At 28.6% G+C, this 23,774-nt stretch overlaps 1 protein-coding gene across 1 annotated transcript in view; it reads left to right on the plus strand.

Moving 5' to 3' along the window:
* The window catches only part of Dscam3 (Down syndrome cell adhesion molecule 3), a 269,026-nt gene extending 249,150 nt beyond the window's left edge, over nucleotides 1–19,876 (plus strand). Inside the window, exon 37 of the mRNA XM_088257902.1 lies at nucleotides 19,546–19,876. Within this exon, the coding sequence (XP_088114028.1) occupies nucleotides 19,546–19,597 (52 nt within the window). The 3' untranslated portion in view covers nucleotides 19,598–19,876. The remainder of the gene's footprint in view (nucleotides 1–19,545) is intronic.
* Nucleotides 19,877–23,774: the final 3,898 nt, after the last annotated feature.

Below are 23,774 nucleotides of genomic sequence, written 5' to 3' on the forward strand. Positions count from 1 at the left end.
AATAACAAATTAAAAATGCAATTCCATCGCGAAGTGTCAGTGGATAATATAAATCTATTGAACGTTAATGAAAAATTACAAATACGCAAATAACTTAGTTGTACGTAAGTAAAAATAGAATATTAGTTGTTTATATTTTATGTAAATCGCTTAAAACTTGACTTTTTATTTTATTAACAGACTAATTGAATTAAAGAGAATAGAAAAAAAATAAAGTGTTATGACGTGAGAATTACCAACACTAATTTCATACGTGATCTAAATAAAAAAATATGTACGTACAAATTACGATGGATAATTTTTTATGCAATTTATTATTAAATTTATTACAACCAATTAAAAAATCGAAAATTTACTGTTATAAAAACAAATTTAAAAATCCATAATAATGTTGCAAGGATAAAATTGAATAGTTTTAGCATCTATAATTCCTGTTTTTATTATGCGCTCAAAACGGACGCCATTGTTCTTTTAAATATTTTCTCGTATACCTTCGTCATTTGCCGAAATGTTTAATCTAATGCGAACCGCATCCCATATTATGAAGTATAAAATATTGTTGGAAGGCCACGTCCGTAAAGTCTATTAAACATTTTATGTCGCGAGATGTTTTATGTCACGGTCCATAAAGATGTCAAACACACAGGTAAATGAAAACATAAAAACGTACATGAAACGCTTAATGACCCACACTTTCCATATTTCAACAAATTAATTCAGTACAATGGACGTACACTGATTTTATTAGTGTATTTTTTATTATTATTTTACAGCGTAAATGGAAATCAGATCATATTAGGAGAGCATATAAAAAAATCAACCCTTTAACCACATACGAGGATATTTAAGAATCAGTTATATTTTAATGAATTAATTAATTTTACAGCTAATTAGTATAAAAGTTCATTTGCATTGTTTTCTTTTTTCTCGTAGCCAGTAAAACACTATTTAAACAAAAGTTCAAATGTATGTTAACAATATTTGAGTATGTGAAACAGCATTCAAAAATACGGGATACTACCCCCGATAATTTTTTTATTGAAATACAAATATAATTATTCCAAATAATATATCATTGATTTTATATATCGAAGATAAATAAGTCAGATCAAAGTAGATCGAAGATAAATAAGTCAGATCAGATCTTGTAGTTAGTATTGTACACTCCGGAGTTTTTGGATTCGTTTTCACAATTCCAAAAACATAACTATGTAGGTGTCCTGATTAATAATTATATTCACACCACTGATACGCAAGTTGATATTTTAATTGTCGAAAATTAATGTTTTACAACCTTCAATCTACTTCTGATTCGTATTTATATTACAAAACCACGTACAAATAACATAAAATAAAAACGTGTAAAGGCAAATGCAAAAAAAAATCAATATCTAAGCATAAAAAGCAATGCTTTTCATGAAAATATCCTTTTACCACTTTTTAGTAAATGACGGGTGATTGATCAATTTTCCTTTGAATATAAACATTTTTAGAATTTCCTTCTTTTACGGCGGCAGTGTCATAACTTTTCCAATATATCTTTATTTTCTTTTCACGCCTTCTACGACAACCAAAACATCCAAATGGCAGAATACGCTACAGTAACACACGCTGGGAAACAAAATCGTAGGTTCTATTATTTTCGATATTGTCGCCTTTGTAAGGTCACTCTAAATAAAAATATTAATACACTATTAATAACCAAAAAGTTGTTTACCCATCAAAAACAACAAAATTGTATAGCTTTATTCTGGCCAATATCTGTACATGACGGATTTTTCAGTTATTTGGACCCGTTGCGCGTGGCAATGAGGATAGAACCTGGATCGACTGGTTGTGATCGGTTGAGTCTTTTATAGAAAATATCAATTACGTTTTCGATGAAAACTTCACATACGACATCTTTGGTTGAAATCATAATTTTATTTTACTTTAAAAAATCTCCATAATTTTTTTTCAAAAGACTTCATCCAGATTTTTTTTTAATAACTCAAACTTGGATCATATCCAACCTTGTATATAAATATGAAGGTATTCAAAATATTAAAATTATTTATTACTAAAATATTCCATGTGCAATAAAAAAACCATTCGAATATTTTTAAATATATATATTTTCTCAGAGTCAAGATGAAACTAATACGCGTATTTTTATTAGGTGCATACGCTGTTGAAATATGCGAATAATTAAAAACGTATCTTGAATATATACAAATATTATAAATAAATAATTTATGTAAGTTTAAGGTTGATTCAAAGTATTTGAAAATAAAGTAATAAATTTAATGATTTGAATACATGTAATTTTCTTTTTGGGGAAAAAATAACTGTCGCATTGTAAAACGAAACAAAAAATACAATTTTAATTAAGTTCTTGAAAATATGATTTGATGGTAGGAAACAATTTTAATTTGAAAATATTTTTTAATAATCTGTAACTGAGTAGCTCCGACAAACTCGCAAGATTATTTTTAATAATTTGGTCGTCAGAAAATGTTTTCGCAATTCTTCAAATCGTTTCATTTAAAAGAAATCACGGAAGAGTGGGTCCTAAAAGGAAATTTTAATATAAATTTCACTTTCATCCCAATTTCACTTTACAGCACAATTAATGAGAAACGAAAGTAATAAGCAAATACTGGATTATCATAAAAAGCGCTGGAAATAGAAAAGCAATATTATTTTTGGTAAAAAATAATAATATAAAATAATAATAATAAAACCCTTATCCGCATCCCAATGGTGCATAGGGCACTGCATCATATAAACGCAGTGTTATCTCGATCGTTTACACTTGAAGGAAAGGTGATCAGCCTTCCGCTTCAAGTACCAGTCCAGGGTAATATTGAATAAATATTATAGTAAAAAAATCACTTATACTTATTTTACCCCCCTTGGGAATCGAACCCGGGACCACCAGATTGGTAGCCAAGCGTGCTGACCATTACACTACGGAGGAGGACAAAAAGTACTAAAGTTATTCTTTTTATGAGTAAAAACGTTACATATTTAACCTCCCCCTACTCAATGACTATTTTTTTAATCCTGTTTATAATTTAATTGATTTATAATGAAGTTTTATTTCTAGCTTATTTTATTAATTATTGTTTATAAATAAAATATAGAATCACAAAAAATTACATTATTTTTCTTAATCACGCAATGAACCGTTAAAAAGCGATACTAGATGCAAACCTTACGTAGCTTAGAGTGTTTAATTTATTGTTTCGGCATTAAACAAGTGTTAAAAAAATAAATATTAAAATGTTTAAAACAAGTGTTTTCTTTAATCATTGTAACTTAGAGTGATGATAAAAATCATATAAATTAATATCAAAAATTTGTTGAAAATTTATATAACAACGAAAAAAATATATTTATTTCTGCGTCACTGAAAGGGTTATGAATTATCTAAATAGACTAATTAAATGAGAGAATAAGTCTGAAAAATGGGAAAAAGGAATCCAGTATAATTTTTTTCTTCTTTTTGTGGTTTTTATATCCATGCATTTACATGAATTTGTTGTACGGTACATATTACTTGTATATGTTCTAGTTCCAACACTTATATTATATATGAAGGTGAAGCAGGGAGTTGGCAAAAGTAGGTTGAAAGTAAAGTGAATGCAGTCGAAGTGTGATCTCTCAGACGAATGTGCGGCTTAACAATGTATGATTGCTGTTAAAATGGTGATGAAAAAATGCAACACTAAGATAATCAATATCGATAACATTCAATGAGGTATGTTTAGATGGTTTGAGCAAGTAGAATGAGTGAATAAAGAACAGTTAAACAAATTTATAAGGTGAATGTAATTAGGAATAAGAGTGGAGAAAAAGCTAAGAAAACTTGCCAAGAACAAGTATTTCAAATACACGAAAGTGGTCAGGTCAAGAAACAGAAAAATCTGTGGATAAATATGAATTTTGAAGGGGTGTTTTTTTTTGCAAAGACAGATTGGTGTGAGTTTTATTTTATCTGCCTACTCCTGTATAGTATAAATCTAAAAATGGAATTAAGTGGGTTATTCTTTTACAAAACAATATATGTTTCTATGGATATATCGGCACCGTTTACCTTAAATTTGAAAAAAAAATCTACGTTATCCATAAATTATTAACCCACACGGCGCGATACCTTACATAAAAGTTTGCTTTCAGGATTTTCGGTTAGAGGTGAATTTTTCAGGCTTGAAAAGCGAACTAAATTAAAATTTAATGCTAAAAAATGCAAATGGCCGCCAAGCCTAGGCTTGGTGCCAGAACGGGTTTGTTTACTTCGAAAGGTGGTGCCGTAGCCAAAGAGAGCTTTAAAAAGCTTTGTGTGTAGTCTGAATGAAAATATCAAAATTTTTTGCCTTTATTGCGAGGTTCATCTGAATTTTGTATTATGCTTATTCGTTTAAAATGCGAAAGGAATAAAATAAAAGCAAATTAAGCGTGCCAATAGAAATTAATGCAATCGGTTCTCGTAGTCTGGTTCAAAAGAATGGTGTACCACATGATGATGTCGATGAATAGATTCAGAAAATTTCACAAAAGTTTTACAAAGCCCCTTAAAAAAATAAATACTTATTATGCAAAAAAAACAGCTAGATTGGTAAATCACTTTATAACATTTGCTTAGACCACGGAAATGCAAAGTTACTCTTAAACTAAGTTATTGGTTACGTTTCTGAAAAATGCTGCTTTAAGTTATCTCAATTAAATAATTATTATTGATGGCATGGCTCGGCTATGTAATTTTCAATATTGAGACTGTGCTTTATCATTAACAAAAACATTGTGTAACTGGATATACGTATGAATGATTTTTGTATAAAAAATATGTAAATTAATATTAAAAATATTAACGTTGACTTGGGAACATTGTTTCACCGATGAAGCAATCCTTTGATTTTTTAAAAACAATTTGCTAAACGATTATATTTTGGATTCTTTCTTATCCAAATCTTAATAAAACGTAGTGACTTCATGTATGTAATAATTTCTCCATCTTTTAATATGAAATGCGTTTAATTTTTTTTTCATATTGGAGCACTAATCTCTACGACAGTCATCTTTGTTTTATCTAAGTGTTGTCAAATTAAACTGTTAAATGTTTAGTGATTTAATTAACACGAATAAAGAATACCACAAAAAACTGTAAATTGTTTAAGTCCTTTATAATGCGCTGTTTTTATTACAAACCTAGTAAAATAGTAAAAATACTTTTGAACAACAAAATACGAAGCTTTCACTGGTTTCGTAGAAATATTAAACAAATACAATTTCTGTTTCAATTGTTTGAAAATATTTTTCCTTTCATTACTACTTGAATCTTTCCTTACATAAAATAACATTTGTGTCCTGTTGTGGTCCCGTGGTTAGTGTTGCGGGCTCTGAAGTCAGAGTTTCTCGGTTCAAACCTACTCTACCACAATTAAATACCTACATCTAATAATGAGCTGCTTAGGCTCACAGAAATGGTAATGAAATTGAAAGATTTATGTGAACAATGAAAACACAAATATTTCTCTTTAAAACAAAAACTTTTAAAAAAAATATTGGATTTCATTCGTAAGATTAAATCTCAGTTCACATTTAAAAAAGGGAATTATTTTCATTGTAATTCATGACACAATTAAAAACTTGGAGTGGCGTTATAACAAGAACCAATAAATATAAATGCCGATTCTCCTCTGAAAATTCTGAGGTCGGTTGGTGTTAAGTGTTTTAATGTACGTAATTCTAAAACTTAATATTATGAAATATTTAACCATTTGCCCATTCATATATTTGGTAACAGAATCATAACATAAATTGTTTTGTTAGTATAAAATAATAAAATTTTAGGTAAACAACTATGAAAGCTATATTTACAACTTTTGTTAACTGCCATACCAAATGCTTTTTTTTTGTGCAAAATTTAGAATTCTACTTCAAGTTGGACACGAATTATATATTTAACGATTTTTTTTCTGTTTTCAAAATATTTATTTGTTTATTGCATATTACCTGTATTTCATGTAAAGTTTAACAGGTTGTCGTTATTGCCAATTCATTAGTTATTTTGAATAAAATCGTTGAAGTAATAAAAATAAAATACGTAAGTTTAATTTTGAAATACAGTATTGTTAAAAAAGTAACATAAGTCAAATAGCACATATTCAAAAATACATTTAAAACACATTATTTTTCTTAATCACGCAATAAACTTATGTAAGCGAACAGTTTAAGTATAAAAAAATACTTCTTTTAATGTAATACTTTCTTTTTTTACTATTCGATGAAATGCATAAAACAATTGATAAATTCTTTTTTATGTAGTTCGTAATTTGACAAAATTGTTTTATTTTCGAATGTTTAATAAAAAAATACAAAACAAAAATATCCTTCATCTAACTCTTATGCACTAAAAGATACATAGAACACTGCATCGTTTATAACCAGTGTAATCTTGATCATTCAATACATTAAACAAAGGTTATCACCATTGCGTTTCAGCTACCAGTCCAAAGTACCTAATGGTAAATAAATATAAGACGGGAAAAAAACTCCTCGTATTTATTTTGATCCCTCTTAGAATCTTAAAACTTAAGACATTCTTTTTCAGTTACTAAACGCTCTTACTACTACACTACAGCAGCAGGCAATAAAATAAATACAAAGTAATTATTCGGATTCAGAATATTTAATATATATAAATTGTCAAAGAATATTTTTTTAATCTTTACAATTAAAAAAAAATAAAAATTAAGAAGTATATGGAAGTCTGGGCATTTACGGGGCTGACGACCGTCATAGGCTCGTTCAAGTGATCACTTTTCACACGTGTTATATTCACCAATTGGTAAATGCCCAGACTTATACTTCTTCATCTTTGATGAGATGTCAAAAAATAATATGAAAATTAATTCCTATAATTGGAGATAATCCAGATGTGTGAACATGTGTTTGGATATACTCAAAATGTTGTAAAAAAAATTACAAACCATATTTAAAAAAAAATAAGTTACAAAAATTAAATATGATAAAAGGTCGATTAAATACATAATCTGCGATTCCACAGTAAAACTCTTTTCCCCGTAATCCGGCAGATTTCATAATAAGAAACCCCCAAACGTAGTTTTAATTAAGGTTTTTATCCACAGTCCTCCTCCTCCGCCTTATAAATCACCGGTCACGTAGTGCCAGTAGAACGTACTATGTACTTTAATTGCCGGGACACGACCGGAATATTACGTTTTACGCTTTCTTTGCAATAAACCTATAAAAAGACATTTTGACCATCTACACGCATTTTTTAAAAACCACGTATATACTTATCTCAATTTAATAACTTAAAAATGATAACAAATTCGATCAATGGATTATTAGACCTTCATAATTTTATTTTATTAAAATATTATAACTTTTTTTTTAAATAAATTAATTACATATTAATTATAAATTCACATTACTATTCTCGAAAAAAAAACTTTATTTGATGAATGATTCAGGAAATTTATGTATTAATTTAAAATCAAACACATATTTTTTAGTCTACTATGTTATATTTTATTTTAAAAAATACATAAAAATTAATATTGTGACAATTGTTTCGTCTGGTTATGGCATTATCAAACGGGAAATATTTATGTTAAAATCATTATCAAACAGGAAATATTTATGTTAAAATCAAATAAATTTATGCCTTTAACGTAATCAGGTTAGGTTAGTCGAAATAATCGGCTGGATTGTATAACAGGATACATGAACTTGGAAGAGGCGAAGAATGTTTGCAAATACATAATAGTGTGGCGTTCTATTTTCCTAGCCTACCCCTGCGTGAAGCGGCGTGATGTTTACTTAGTTAGTAAGTTTATTAAAATTTATAAAATAAAACAACTTTTTTTAACCACTTTTTATTGTTTACACTTTATACAACCGGTTTAGACAAGAACCTTGACATCACCAGGGTTTATGTACTCAATTCTAAAACAATAAAATACTCATAGTAAGTTACCCTTCCCTAACCAAAAACTTTCACGCACTCGGTACACCATATGGAAATACGATTTAAAAAATATGATTTAAAAAATATGATTTTAAAACTCCTAAATGTTGTTTTTATTGTGCATTGCGTAGCGAAAACCTCAACTCCGAATGACTTGTAAGCTACGAATGGAATATTGTATGCTTTATTAAAATTATTAATGCCAGTTTTTATTTTGTGGATGGCTTATTGGCCGAAAACGTCAGTGAAAAAATAATTTAAAATTTAAAAAAATATATTATGTAGGTACACAACACATCACATCACAAAAAACACAATTATGAGTCATCCGAATTTATTTATTAAATGACAGCAATGAAGTCTTACTTCTTTGTCAAAATAAGGGTAATATAGATTTAATTACAGAATTCCTGTATGTAAGAATATTTTAATTCTTTAATATATTAATAAAAAAAAAGTCAAAATTGTATTTATCAATCAGAAATACAACTTTTACTTGAATCTATGAAGAAGGCAAATCACGAATTTCTCTCCTCCGGGCAAACTTTCAATCTGTTGGCTAAATGCTGATTCACCCCACTCGGGGAGGTATGTCCTATATATAAGGAAGGTTAGTTCCTAGAACCATGTGACCCCACACCAGGTTAAACTGTGCTACATGGGATTTAATGACACACGTGATTTTGAGACTTTGAGTACGGTCAAGTCATCGTTTCTTACTCAATTTATATTACATGCCTATATAACACCTGGAGGTGTATTGGTATCACCTATTTTTTTAACATTAAACTTTTACACATTACGTTACACCTCGAGTAATACTTTCATCTTTGGGTTTGATTTTTTGCTGTCAAAGCTGATTTATTAAAATAATTGACATCCTTAAAAAAGGCTTTCACATTTTCTGACTGAAGAGCGAGTTAAGAGAAAAAATGTATTTTTCCCTCGCATTTGACTTGAAACATTATACGGTTAGTAATTGCGAAATATTTTCGTTTTAAGGGTTTGTAATATAAACATATAGGTACTCATTTGAATAATGGATTTCAGAATTTCTAATATTTAAATTCGAATACAGGCTTATGTTTTATAGTAGCCTTAGCATATCTTTTCCGGGTTCAATTTAATTCATTGGATAAATTCAAATCTTCGAAATTAATAAATAATATGCATCTCAAGGTAGGTGGTATGCGGCGTCATGTCCATTAAGGTACGGCTTTTTATATATTTCATATTTTAAAAAATATCTCGCAAATGTCTTTTTGTGTAACAATTCATCTTTTATAAGTTTGTGTCCGCAAATTCAAAACATAACCAATGGATTGACTTAATTTTTTTACAAACCCCTTATACAAGTATATAAAAGATAAATAAATATGACTTTTAAAATGAAAAAGCTCCTCGCCCCTGGTCTAGACAAAACGCCACTGTAAGCAAAATTTAATATTGTGTTAATTATTTTACTCTGAAAACTTATCACTCCTCGTAAAATATTAGAATACTTCCAACAAGACACCGGCAAAAAGTGTCATTATAATTTTACCATAATAAACGATCGTACGCATCTTCGTAATAGTTTTATAAGATTTTAAAGGCACTTCGATAAGTTTTAACGACTCAAGTTTTTAACAGGTTTGATAGAAATGCCAACTTTGCGATATAACTCAAGTTAAGAAGTCGTTATACCTGTGTAGACGATATTCTAAATTGTGTTTATTACTGTTTAGGAGCTGAGATATTTGAATTTATTTAAAATAATTTTATTTAATACAAAGTTTTTGATAATTTATTGTTTAATAATATAAAGTTCAACGTTTTGTTAAGTGCTTATTAAAAAGTAAATAAACATCAATATTTTGAATAACTTTTAAGAAATCGATTACATTTTATTTATCCAAGTGAAGCACAAATTTTACAAAAAAAATATAGAATTAAACCGAATGCAATCGAAATGCGATCTCTTAGACAAATATGCGGCTAAATAATATATGATAGATGCTCGAGTCATAAAATAAGTAAATAATGCAAGACAGAGATTTACTCTAGAAAATTGAGAAAAATTTGGAAAGATTGAGTGAGGAAATAACAGTGCCACAAATTTATGCGGAGAATGTAGCTGGAAATAGGTGCAAACTAAGACAGATGAAAATTCAGCATGATGATGTATTTAAAAAACTTAAAATTAGTCATATCTGGTATTTTGGTAGAATGTCAAAAGGTATTATGTTAGAGCTCAAATAAATGTCTTTATATGGAAAACAAAGTATGTATTTATGATTAGAAAATAATACTAGTCTTGTTTTATTGCTTCAGGGCGCAGATATATTGAATAACAACAACATGTTTATGCCATGGTAACGACAAGGCTACCGGTAATTTTATTTTACAGCCGAGTGCCATTATCGTAAAGTTTTATGATCGACAAATACTCAGGGCGTTAATTTTCCGGTTAGACGGTTAACCATTTCAAAAGACGCCGTTTTGACGTTCAGCTAAATAGTGGTGTGTTAAAATTAAGCAATCAACTTTTTATATTAGAAATTTGTGCGATTAAAATATGTTATTTTAAAATAAAATGTAAATTCGCAATATTTTTGGGTATGTCAAATTCCTTGTTCACAAATCTGAGCTTCTCCACTCAAGAGATTTAACATTTTGACATATCAACAAAGATGAATATTCTTATGAATGTCTGGGTATGATGGTACAGGGCTTATGATATATCATATGCTGGTTAATTGATAATTCACCGTTCTTCAAAAAAATGCATTCTACAAAAAATAATTCTGTCACATGCATCTAAATAAAATGGTAACTGTAAATAAAAGTTTTCTCAATGCAATCGAAGATGCCTCTAGTGAACTCAAACACAAAGTATTAAGAGATTTATAATTTATCTATGTTCGTTTAGTCAAAATCTTTAATCTCCTCAGGTCATTCAACGATTGCTTTGAAATTTTAACACAATTTTTTTGTTTCTTTTCAAAATATGTATTTTTTGTTTCACGAAATAACGCTATCGCATCGTCGCCAGAAGAATAAGATTTAAAAATAATCGAAGAAAAATGTACCTACATAGGTTTCACAAGCGTTAGAAGACCAACGCGGGTTCATAAATTTTCTTCTCGACAGACCTCGGAAATACTTCACCCTAAGTGACTCTCGGTACAAAAGTCTCGACCCTTAAACCTTCGTACATGTATTTCAATTCAGGAAGTTACTAAATGAAAGCTCCTCGACGTAACAACTTTGCCGAATCCTCATTTCACTTTGTGGTTGTGCGACCACCGAACATGACATATAATATAAATTTCCAAGCTCTGAGCTTTGATTGGAAAATAAAAGTACTTATAATTAAGGTGTCGTAGGCAATATTTTAATTTTATAAGATTACAGACAATTTAAACAATGATTTATTGTATAGGTGCACAAAAAAATCGAAGCGAGTTTTCCTTTCCTCACACCAAAATAAGGGTGGCTTATTTTATTTGTCACAGTGTTTTGCGACTTATTTATCTTTGAAATACTTATTTGTTATTATTTTCGTACATCGATATCTGATACGTTTGAGAAAATACTGTGAAAAAATGTTAAATACAAATATTTGCGTAATTTTTAATAACGCACAAATATTTTGATGAGTTAAATATCGTAGAATACTAGAATCCTGGTTACTTTTTTAATTTTGTTTAATCTAAGGTGTAATGTTTATTGGATTATTTTTTGGCAAAAAACGGGTTTTCAGTAAAATAGCAAATTTATTTTGTATATTTTTACAATTAAAAAATTTACAAAAATTATTAAATATAGAAAAAGTTGCATAATATGACTTACAAATAAAAACAAAATTTAACATAAATAATCGATTTTTCTAAATTACAAATGAATTGATTTATTTAAAAATATATTTTTAAACGGGATTGTTATCTAGATAAAGATACATAAAGGGGATATTTTATGTTAACATTTAATAGGAAATGAGGGAAAAAGTATTAAAATATGCACTATCCAAAAAAAATTGTTGTAGGTATATTATTACGTAGACGCCATATGATTGAAGCAGAAAACAAATACGTATATCACAAGAAAAATAATGGAGGTTTTGACGTTTGTCATTTTGAAGACGTGTAATGATACGTGATGCGACAGGTTATCAAAAAAAGCTGATACGCATTGACGGGAGGATAATATACTTTTTCTCAGAACAAAAGGATATTATTCGGATAAAATCTAAAGCAAAGAACTAAGAAATATATGATAAAGGAATATATGATAAACGATGACGCCCTTATGACACTGCAGAACAACGGCTTACAATAATGGTAAAAATTACAATGCATAAATTTAGGTGTTACATTAAAAATATTCGATTGTAATTCTGCCGGCTACGAATTTTCATTAATGACTCGAATATATGGGACTTCAACTTTAGCTAAAAAATCTTTTTAAACACTTTTATTATATATATATATATATATATATATATATATATATATATATATATATATATATATATATATATATATATATATATATATATATATATATATATATATATAAATAAATGCATATATTAATATGTATGACAAAGTAAATGTCAGCTCCTCAGTTTTTCATTTCAAAAAGCAGGAATCTTTACACGTCTATGAATATGATATAATACATTTAACCTTTGTTTTTAATTCAAATCCTTAAAATATGTTTATGCTTGGCATAAATATGTTTATGCCGAACTGATTTGAGCGTTGTTTTTTTTTTTATATAATTGAATGTGATTTTTTATACGTACATATTTTTCTTTAATAATGACTTCGTTTATAATATTTTAACATACCGCAAAAGCTGAAAGAAATTTACCCACCACCCTTATGGATATTATTATCTCGTATATTGGGATTGATTATATCTTTTCCAAGAATATTTTCCGATGTTCCATTATTTCATCCTATAGCAATTAGGGAACCATTAAATATCGAATTTCAATATACTTGCAAAAAATAAAATAGATGCTTGATGGAAACCGTCGTTATTACGTTTTTGGTAAAACTACGCATATAACCTAAGAGAAATCTCTATTATAACGCTTCACTTGTTTTGAAAAATCTAATGTTTCTGATAAATCAATTGAATTTTCATAGACAAAACGTTAATTTAGTGGTAGAATTATCCCGAAACAAGAACCAAATTGATTTATTATGAATTTTTAGAACAAAAAAAATATTGTTAATAATATATGTTTAATATTTTAAATAAATTATGTACTTTCTTTGCATTATATTCATTTTAAAACTAAATTAATAATCTAAAATTAAAAACTTCAAATTACGGTCGTAAAGAAATTTAAAAAGGATATTTTTTATAAACCTATAATTAAAAAAATATAGCCGAAAAAATGTGTAGGTATAAATTGCATATTATCACTCAAATATCAAATTTATTAAAATATTTTATTTTAACCCATTTTTTCAAATTAAACTTCAAATATTGCCTGGAACGCGGAATTAATAACGCGGCCTTAGGTTTAAAAATCCCCAAAAAATAATTGAGATTTTTTTCTTGAATCTTTTTCTAACCCTTACCCGCATCCAATGGTGCATAGGGCACTACACTGTTTTGCCGGAGTGTTATCTTGATAGTTACTTACATGAAGGCAAAGTGATCACTCCTGCGACTCAGGAACCGGTTTAGGATAGTATTAAACAAATATTAGAATGAATCACAATTATTCCTTTCCGCCCCCCCTGGGAATCAAACGCGGGTTTTCCAGTTTGGTAGCTAAACACGCTAACCATTGCACCACGTAGGAAGGCGACACACTGCAGAATATTTATTGAAATAAAAAATTGAATAAATCATAAAGATTTTTGACACTTCAAAATAAATTAAATCTTACATTGTTATATGTAGATTTATTGATAAAGTTGATTTGTTTTAATAATTTATGCTGTATGAGCATTTAGTGAAATAATTCAGTTGGTTTCGGAAAACTCGGGAATTTTGTGATCCAAGTCGTTCCAAACAAAGACTTACCCCTCGGGAAATGTCATTATGAAACTAATCATTCGCAGCCAAATCGGACGCCTGAGATGGACAAACTTTTCTCCCACTGGGAACCTCCCTGATAAAGGTTACAGTTCCAGCTATACCTGTATTTAAGTAAGCTTAAAAAAATACTATCGGTATAGATCTTTGTACTTGATTTAAAGGAAATAAGGAATAAGTACTATTTATTTTATAAAACGATATGGGAAGCAAATTATCTTAGTATTTATTTATATGTATTGACTTTGGTTGTGAAAATAAAGAATTGTTTTTTCGTGTTTATCCGGGCACAATTTTTATGTTTTGATTTTTTTAAACGAATAACCAACAAAACGTTTATTTTAAAGATTTATCTGTAAGTAGGATAGTAATGATAGAGAAGATACATAGATGCGAAAAGATACATCTCAAAAGCCCATACTAATTGAAAATATATTTTTCTTGAATTAATTTTTCATCTGGAGGGAATCGAATTTGATTGCTTACTTTGAGAACTTTTTTAAAATTTGAAACCTTAAAATATTACATATCCCTTTAAATTTGGTAAAGATAAGGATTTTTTTACCCCTTCTGCAATTTTTACCCAATGCATAGGAATGTATACTTGCACGTTGATTAACGTATGAAGAAAAGGACATGCGCTTTAAATTTTCGTGTATGGTAAGGAAATTGATCGGATACATACGACTTAAATGAAAGATATGAGTATATTAGTCGGATCTTGGTTCCGTGGTTAGTTTTGCGATATCTTGGCTACATTTTCTGAGTTCAATCCCATTTTAACACAACCTAATTCCTTTCTTTGAAAAAATACTACTTAGGTATCCCATAATGTGATGAAATGGAAATATTTGCATACAAAATAAAGACGTAAATATTTATATTCAATGAAAGAGGTTATGAACAGTTGATCAGGTTAAAAATCTATGTGGATAATTTAAATTTTCACTTCGGAGTACAGATGAAATATTATAGTTTCAAGGTGAATTCGCTGAAACGTACATACATAAAAGTGACATTTCGAGAAAAGTGAATATGGTTGGAAGTGAGTTGGAACGTGGAATGAAATAATTCTGAATGTCTACCCTTGTTTAAGCAAATTAACAATAACTTAGCATTAAGTCAGTCCCAGGTGTGACAGATTTATGGAATTCGTACGACTCCCTTGTGTAACCATAATGAAATTCAACTTATATCACCAACCTGCCCCGAGGCTAGCAAATTCTAGCAATGATTGAACGGCTGTCACCCGAAAGTATTCCCAATTCAAAATGATGAAATTTGACGAAAACCCTAAAACGCCTTCAGCAGCAACTTACATAGGGACGAAATGAGAAAATAATATTATTTGTTCTTATTCTTAAACTGCAAAAACCCTGTTACAAATGAATATCGTTTGTATACCAAATATTTCAAAAAAGTCTATTTCGTAGAACAGGGTTTTTAGAAAAGCTGCCTGGATAATCTTTTCTTAATTCTTTTTCATATTTTGAGAAAAAACATTCCATTATTATTCCAAGATTTGGTATTCTTGAAAAAGATTTTAGATTTTTTTTAGAAAAAGTTATAGAATTTCACACCACATTGAATATGTCTTTATTATTTGTTTTCTAGCACGAACAAATATTATTTTATAACGGACATATGTAGGTATTTTTAAAAAAAATTCTGCCTCAGTAAAATATGAAATAACTGTTTCAATTTCATTTATTTTTAAACAATTTTACAACGGTAAAACGAAAATCATTCACCCTACCAAAATAAGATGTTTTAAGGCCAATTTTTTGCCTTTTGTATCTACTATCATAGTAACTGCTTATATTTTTGTCGTCATATGCTTAAAGTTTGACTAAAACCGCATTATTTTCATTGATTCTGTTCAATTATATCGCTGGCTACTTTTTTGTGTGCACCAACATAGAACAAACATCATTTATATAATTTCACTGAGTGTAGAAAACGAAATTAATCAAAAGGTTGCAACCAGTATGAGGACAGTACTCTATCGCGTGACCTTCTACGCGTATGAATGGATGATGGGGATTTAAAAGGGTGTAGCACATGAAGAGGGAAAACGCAAAGCACGTACAGGGGGATATCCGTCAACCTCAACCACTGACAATTACATTCGGAAAGCTCAATATGTGGGATGGAGCCAGTGAGTTTCTGTATGTCTATCAAATCATAGAAGATGAACCATTTTTCATAAGGTCTGTACGCAATGGGAATATAAAATAATAATAGATTATCGCCAATAACGGTACATATAATAAACCCTTAAACCATTTATGTTTCGTGGTCCTGACAACTGTGTCGATAGCCCAGATCGATACACCGACCATATTTTCTTCAGCCTTCTTAAAAATATGACGCGTTACGCAGTAGTCAATTTTTTAACGGGATGCATATGTGCAAAGCGGTCATTTTTACAATGTCACAGCCACAAACAAAATAACGCAATCAATCTAAAATTAAATGTAAATTAATATTATACATTGAATCAAAGGTGACCTAAAGCAAAGTATGATTATTGTTTAAAATGTGTTGTTTTTTTTAATATTTTTTTAATATAAATATTTTTTAATCAGTATATTAGGGAATCTGTGGACTTTTAAATTAAAAACTGTTAATAACAACATTTTGAGAGTTTTCGAATCCTAGTTCACATGTTACGGCTTCTCCGCTTGGGAGTTAATTATATTGACCAAAAGCTTTCTCAACTCAACCATTAACAGTGAAGAGAACTCACACATGAAATAACATGTCTATCATAGGACATATAAACAAGTTCTAAAAAATTGAGTAGTATATTTGTCAATCACATGTATAATGGTGAATTAACACTTATTTAAATTGATCACTTAAACCAGCCTTTCATAGGTTGTAAGCCTTGTAAATACCCAGACTTTTACATTCTTCTTCATCTGTTTTGAATAAACATTAATATTAATAACACATAAAATAATCACAGTTCATATGATCATCTAGCTTTACTTTACATCACCTTTGATTAATAACAACAACAAAAAACATGGTATCCTAATCGATATTTTTCTGCGGCTCCAGCTTTCGACTCACCTATCATACTTAGGCAAATCTCGGCTTATTTCAGAGAACGTAAGAGCGATCAGGGGCTGCTAAGCCGCCTCTCTCAATCCCGGGGCGCCCGTATAATATAATAGCGACTTTCATATATACAGGGATACGCCCCAAAGTTCACATTTTGGCTTTTATGTTGGAACTTCCAAATCGCGAGCTCTGTTTCGGGACTAAAATAATGAAATTAAACCAAATGATAAATGAAGCAATCTAAAAAGAACTTAAAATTTCGTTTTAAAGGGGATGAAAAATTATGTACAGTCAAGAATTTAAAATATTTTGTAAAATGAGAAAAATTACAGGCTGTGTGAATTTTTCAGCTTTTCTTCGACGATGGAAAGTTTATTCTTATTGTTTTTTTTTATCTGTTTGGTTGACATGGGAACTGTATTTTTATAAATATATATTTATATGTAAAGTAAATAACATACAAACAATTTCTTTTCAAATATTATTTTATTATTTGCTAGTAAAAACATGAATTTTCAAATGTGTTTTTTTTTCAATTGTTTTGAATAGAAGTAAATAAGTCACGATTCATCTTATCGATTTGTTTTATCCATAATTTTGTACGAAACGATAGCACAAAATATTTTTTTTTAAACTATCCCAAGTTTCTACTTATTTTCGGTCGAATGTTGTAGCCTTTTAAGAGTGTATTTACATATTTAACATGTAACTTTAGATCAAAATCTAACCTTAATGTCGATAATAACATGTACGTTAGCGTAATTAATCTTAATTCATATTATAATTACAGGTGAATCGCGTGATAATCTCAATTATTATTGAGAACGTGACCACCAAACGAATATGATATTTGATATAATCTCGTTGTGGCTTACAGTTTAAATTTAGTATCGTTTTGTTAGCATCACGTACACGAAAATAGCCTAAGGTGAATTTCATGTAACTTTAGACCTCCTGGAATTACATAACGTATGAGCTGCTTTACCATTCAAAACAATAATAAAACAAAATACAATTACGTGATAAAGCAGAGATCAACGAGCTTATAAGTACAATCTTTGTGCCAAGCTACAATATAATAATTCGATCTCCATATACGCTTTTATCCAAATAGATAAAAATTGATGTGTAAAAATTATAAATAAATTTATTGATATGGCAGTCAATTTATGGTAATATTTATACATGCTTAATTTAAATTTAGCCATCCTAAGATCCGTTATGACATGTGTTTTGATGCATTCTACATCATTTTTATACACATTTTTTCAAAACTAACCAACTAACTAACCATCACGCCACAGGATTAGGTAGAGAGAATAGAACGCCACACTACTCTGTCTTTGCAGACATTCTTCGTCTCTTCCACTTTAATGCATCTCCTCATATATACCCACCGATTATTTCGACTCCTTACCTGTCCTGTGGTACTAGGTATTTACTATAAATATAATAATACTAATAATTACTATATACATATTTATAGGTATTTACTAGGTAAAATTAATTTTCGTTTTAAAATAAATCTCTTATTCTTTTGTCTCAATCTTGTGGATTGATCTGCAGCAACAAATGACACCTCCTACGCCATTCTCGTCTATTTTGCGAAACCCGGAAAAAATTATAACATGGACACACTTATTTTAACCTCTTTTATTTATGGTTGTATTATTCTAACCGGTTTCTCAAAATATCTTATCTTCTTCAGGAATTCGTTTGGCATAAAAGAAACAAAAATAAATGTGGTAAAAAACAAAGCGGATGTTTTATAAATTTTATAACGTCTATAAATTGTGCCACAAAGTATCAGCAAAAACAACAAAAAAACATTTTTAAACTGATGAACATAAATGACCTTTTTGCATTTTCTTTTCTACACCCACTAATTTTTTAGTTTTAATTTAAAGCAAATAAATTACTCATATTTCAATATTGTTGGTACTAGATATTGAAAATTTTACTATTCGTAATTATATAATATCATAAGTTTTGTAAGTGGTGCATTGTAATTATTATGTAGTTTTTAGCTTTGTTTTCTATTTGAATTACAAATGTTATCTGAAATACTTTTTACACATTGTCTCGGCTGTCATCACTTTTTACACATTGTCTCGGCTGTCAAATTTGTTATAGATATTATACCCTCCCCTCTGCCGATACGGTTTTGAGTGATGAAAAATCCATAGTCCAATTGATCCGGTTTTAGTGAACAGATCACTTAAGTTATTCAGATTTCATGAACCGAATCTTATGAAACCGGATCTTATCCACCTTTATATCATATTTGTTTAAAAAAATAGATTCTAATTTGTCCTAAAATCCTTATCTTAATTTCCTTATTTTGTAACACATAGGAATTTCCGAAATATACGTAGTAAATATTTTACTATACTCATATATTATGGAACTTTTTTCAAAAGATGCAATAATATATCTAATCAGATTTTTTGTTTCAGATTTCAAAACAGGGAAGAGCAGGAGAGGAGAGAATTCACGATACACGTGTGAGGTCATAGACAAAACTACAGGGACTTATTATTGTTAGACATATAAGACTTGCAATAGAAAGAATACATTCATTCGAGTTTAAAAATAGGAAAAATTCTTCATTGTGAAAAAAAAAACAATATAAGTAGTCAATGTGAAAAATAATTATTTATACTAAATTATTATTATTTAACTAAAACTCAAAACAATTGTTGCATCTAACAAAAATCAATATCATTAATATTAATAGAATTAATTTTATAATCGCATAGAATGCATGTTAAGTGTTAAGGTATTTGGATGGTGTATATCAAAATTTTATAGTTTATTATAAAATAAATAAATTGTAATATATTAAAATATTGATGTTTGTTTATCGAATGTTAAATACGAATGTTAAATCTCGTTTAAGATAAATAAACGCACTGATACTTACTTTTTTGTTATCTGACTCCTTTTCTCCCTCTTATGGTGTATTTAGCACTGTATTAAACTGAGGCAGTGTCATATTTTATAGTATAAAGTTTATATATACAGGGTTAAATATTTAAAAAAATGTCTCATGTTCTAGATTCGTGGATTTAGATGTGGAAATTATTTTATAGGAAATAGGTAATGCGAGTGAAGGGAATTATGGTGAAAGGCGTTATGCATACAGCTATAAAGAAAATAGAACTGTGAAAAAATTGAGGCTACCATTAAAAATACAATTTATTGAGAATAGCGCCAATTGCTACGGGAATTGCATGTAGTTTTACCAACTTGTGTAAGTTGGAAACTGCCAATGTGCACAAATCCCTCGAGGTCAATTTATTTTGTCAGGGTAATTTTTTAATAAAAAAAATAATAACTAAAAATATATTTTATCTACAATCTTCATTAGCAATATTTTCAGTTCAGTGTTTTGCCTAAGCAGATGGTTAAAATTAATTAAGATGTCGATTTTTTTAAATGCAGTTTATCATCATGTGTGAAATTGCAAAACCTATAGAATTACATGTGTCTCTGATTGATGACATTTAAATTCAAGTGGATCATTATAAGGTGCATTTTTTGTTTAAACATTACTTATTATTTAAGTTTGACGAAGAGAGGAGTGAAAATATGCTCTTATTTATTTTTAATTCGTTAACAAACAAGAAAAAATATTTTAATTTTTCAAAAATATCTTCCAGCTGACTATTTATATTTATCCTTAAGACATGGGGAATATTAAAGGCAAATATCGAGTTAAGGTAACCTGAGTGAGAATAATTTATTTTGTTTTTTTTTATTTGAGTTTTACTTAGTAAATACCACTATTTTTTAAAATCGACGAATTCCGCATCATTTTCAAACACCGCGAATCAAAACACGTGTCATAGTACATTTAAAAAAATGGTGATATTCACCAAGTAAAACTTAAATCAAAAATAGATATTACCACAAATTGACTGTCACATCAATAAATGAATTAATATATTTTAAAGTGCTATTTAAATTAATTAAATCCTATTTTTCACTGAAAAGTCTAAATGTATTAGTTAGAATCGTTTTCTGAGACAAACTTTTTTGTATTCAAATATTTGTTTCAAGCATAAGGTCAAACTTCCATTCAGGCTTAGTCACCACTGAGGCGACCTCAACAAGCATTTATGAATCGCTATTTACATAAAGGTATCTGGTGGAAAATTTCGGTATCCTCTTGGGGCATCTATCCGCACGTTATAATAAGGCTATTTTCGTAAGGCATTTACAGAGATATAAAATAATCACCGTGACATCAAAAGGATAGAAAAACACATTTGTATTATATAGTAATAAAATATTCAAAAATAAAACAAACAAACAAATATTCATAAAAACACGTCTTGCCCGATTGTGTTATTTTTTAAATGTAATAGATACGCATATGTACTCTATTTGATTCCAAATCGATATCTAAAAATAAAGATATTTTATGTTTATTACATTACTATTGAAGTAATTTTAAACTCTACATTAATTTAATTCAATTAATTCAGTTCTTTATGATATATACAAAAATAATAATATATTTAAAAAAACCTTTTCCCATTTTTTGTTTTATGTTTCATATATAACATCTCGTTTAAAGTTATCTAAAAATGAAATATCTCTTGTCGTTTGAATATTTTTAGGTTGTTCGTCCAAACGCATTTCTCTTAAATTTGTTTTATTGAAATTATCTACCCAAATCACAGTTTTTACGATATTTTTATTTTATTTCAGATAATTTCATATACAGTTTTTGAAGTACCTAATATGTAATTAAAATTGCTAGTTTACAATATTTTAAAAGAAAATTGAATGTTTCGTTCGTTCATAAAAAGTGAATGTAAGTACGAGTACGCAATAAGAATGTTTTGTATTTAATTACAGCAGAAAGAAAATAAAACATCCAGCTTCAAACGAAATGAGTATACGAGTATTTTGTGATTAACTTTAATTTTATTTTTGCGGAGCATTTAAATGTTTTTTCATATCGTACTTTCTTCTCACGTCTAAGTTAAACCCTCACACTTATTTTTATCGCTGTAGGAAGGTACAAAATGAATAAAAATATTTAACTGCAGAATAAAAAATATTGTTTTGGGTATGAAGTAGCCAATTTTATTAAAAATTCTATATTGTCTTCATTTTTTATGTAGGTACTAGAACTTTTAATGCACATATGTAAGTTTTTGGTAAAACATCCGAAATTGAGTGATATATGCAAATATATATCATTACATTTATGTATTAATTTTAAATCAAACACAGATTTTTTGAGTCTACTAAGTTGTATTTTATTAACAAAAACACTTAAAAAATTATATTGTGACAATTGTTTCGCCTTGTTAGGGCATTATCAAACTCTTATACATAAATTAAAATGGAGTTCTACAAATTAAACGCCAAATCAATAAATAATATTTATAATTACACATAATTTTAAATTACATAAATAATTTTGTTAATATTTTTTCAACCAATTTGGTTTATTTTTTTATAGATATATTTTTTTGATAATAAACATAAATACAAGTACAAAAAATAACAAAGTACAAAAGAAATAAAAAGTTTTTTATTCCAAAAATACAAACGGACTTGAAAAACGGAATTGATAAAATAAATCGTCAGGTACCTAACAATTCCCCATGCATTTAAGATATTTATACTTGACTAAACCCATACTATATTTGTTCGCCTCCGTAGTGTAATGGTCAGCATGCTCGGCTACAGTTCTAGAGGTCCCGGGTTCGATTCCCAGGGGGGTCAAATAAATATAAGTGATTTTTTTCACTGTAATATTTATTCAATATTACCCTGGACTGGTCCTGAAGCGGGGGGCTGATCACCTTTCCTTCATGTGTAAACGATCAAGATAACACTGCGTTTATATAAAGCAGTGCCCTATGCACCATTGGGGTGCGGATAAGGGTTTTAAAAAAAATACCCATACAACCCACGTACCCACGTGCTTTCTGAATACCTTTACTTTTATTAAAAGTAGGTGTGTACTACCAACATAAGTGATGAATTTTAATTAATCCTGAAGGTTGATTTTGTCCCCAAGAGGGGCCAGTTATAATTACTTACGAAGGTTAGTTTGCTGAGTATATTTTCTACACAAGCGTAAAAACAAAGCGTCATCCTTCATTTACCCGAAATTTTCCATTTATAGACTTTGAAAAGTGAAAGAATAAATATTTAAGGAATCGAATTATAAAAATCTTATTTTTTTTATGAATTATAATCTAGTAAACGCTTTCAAGAGACCAAAATAAACAATACTTTTCTCAATAAAATGTATACAGATATCATCTTTAATTAAATTTAAACAATCAATTACACATACGTTGATTAAATGAGAGATGAAGATATATGATAGATCAAATATGAAAGAAAAAATGATCCTGTATTTCGTTGATTTTTAAGTTTTTTTTAAATTGGCTTACGACCTGTCATTGCATAATTTAACACGTCACTAAAATAAAAAAATAACCATGTAACATTTAGTAAACTAAATTTTCATATTTAATAATAATAATAATAAAACCCTTATCCGCACCCCAATGGTGCATAGGGCACTGTGTCATATAAACGCAGTGTTATCATGATCGTTTACACATGAAGGAAAGGTGATCAGCCCTCCGCTTCAGGTACCAGTCCATGGTAATATTGACTAAATATTACAGTGAAAAAATCACTTATATTT

This window comes from Brachycentrus maculatus, unplaced genomic scaffold (genome assembly GCF_059751285.1).
Source record: "Brachycentrus maculatus isolate JH-2025_06_01 unplaced genomic scaffold, ASM5975128v1 h1tg000089l, whole genome shotgun sequence".
Taxonomy (NCBI): domain Eukaryota; kingdom Metazoa; phylum Arthropoda; class Insecta; order Trichoptera; family Brachycentridae; genus Brachycentrus; species Brachycentrus maculatus.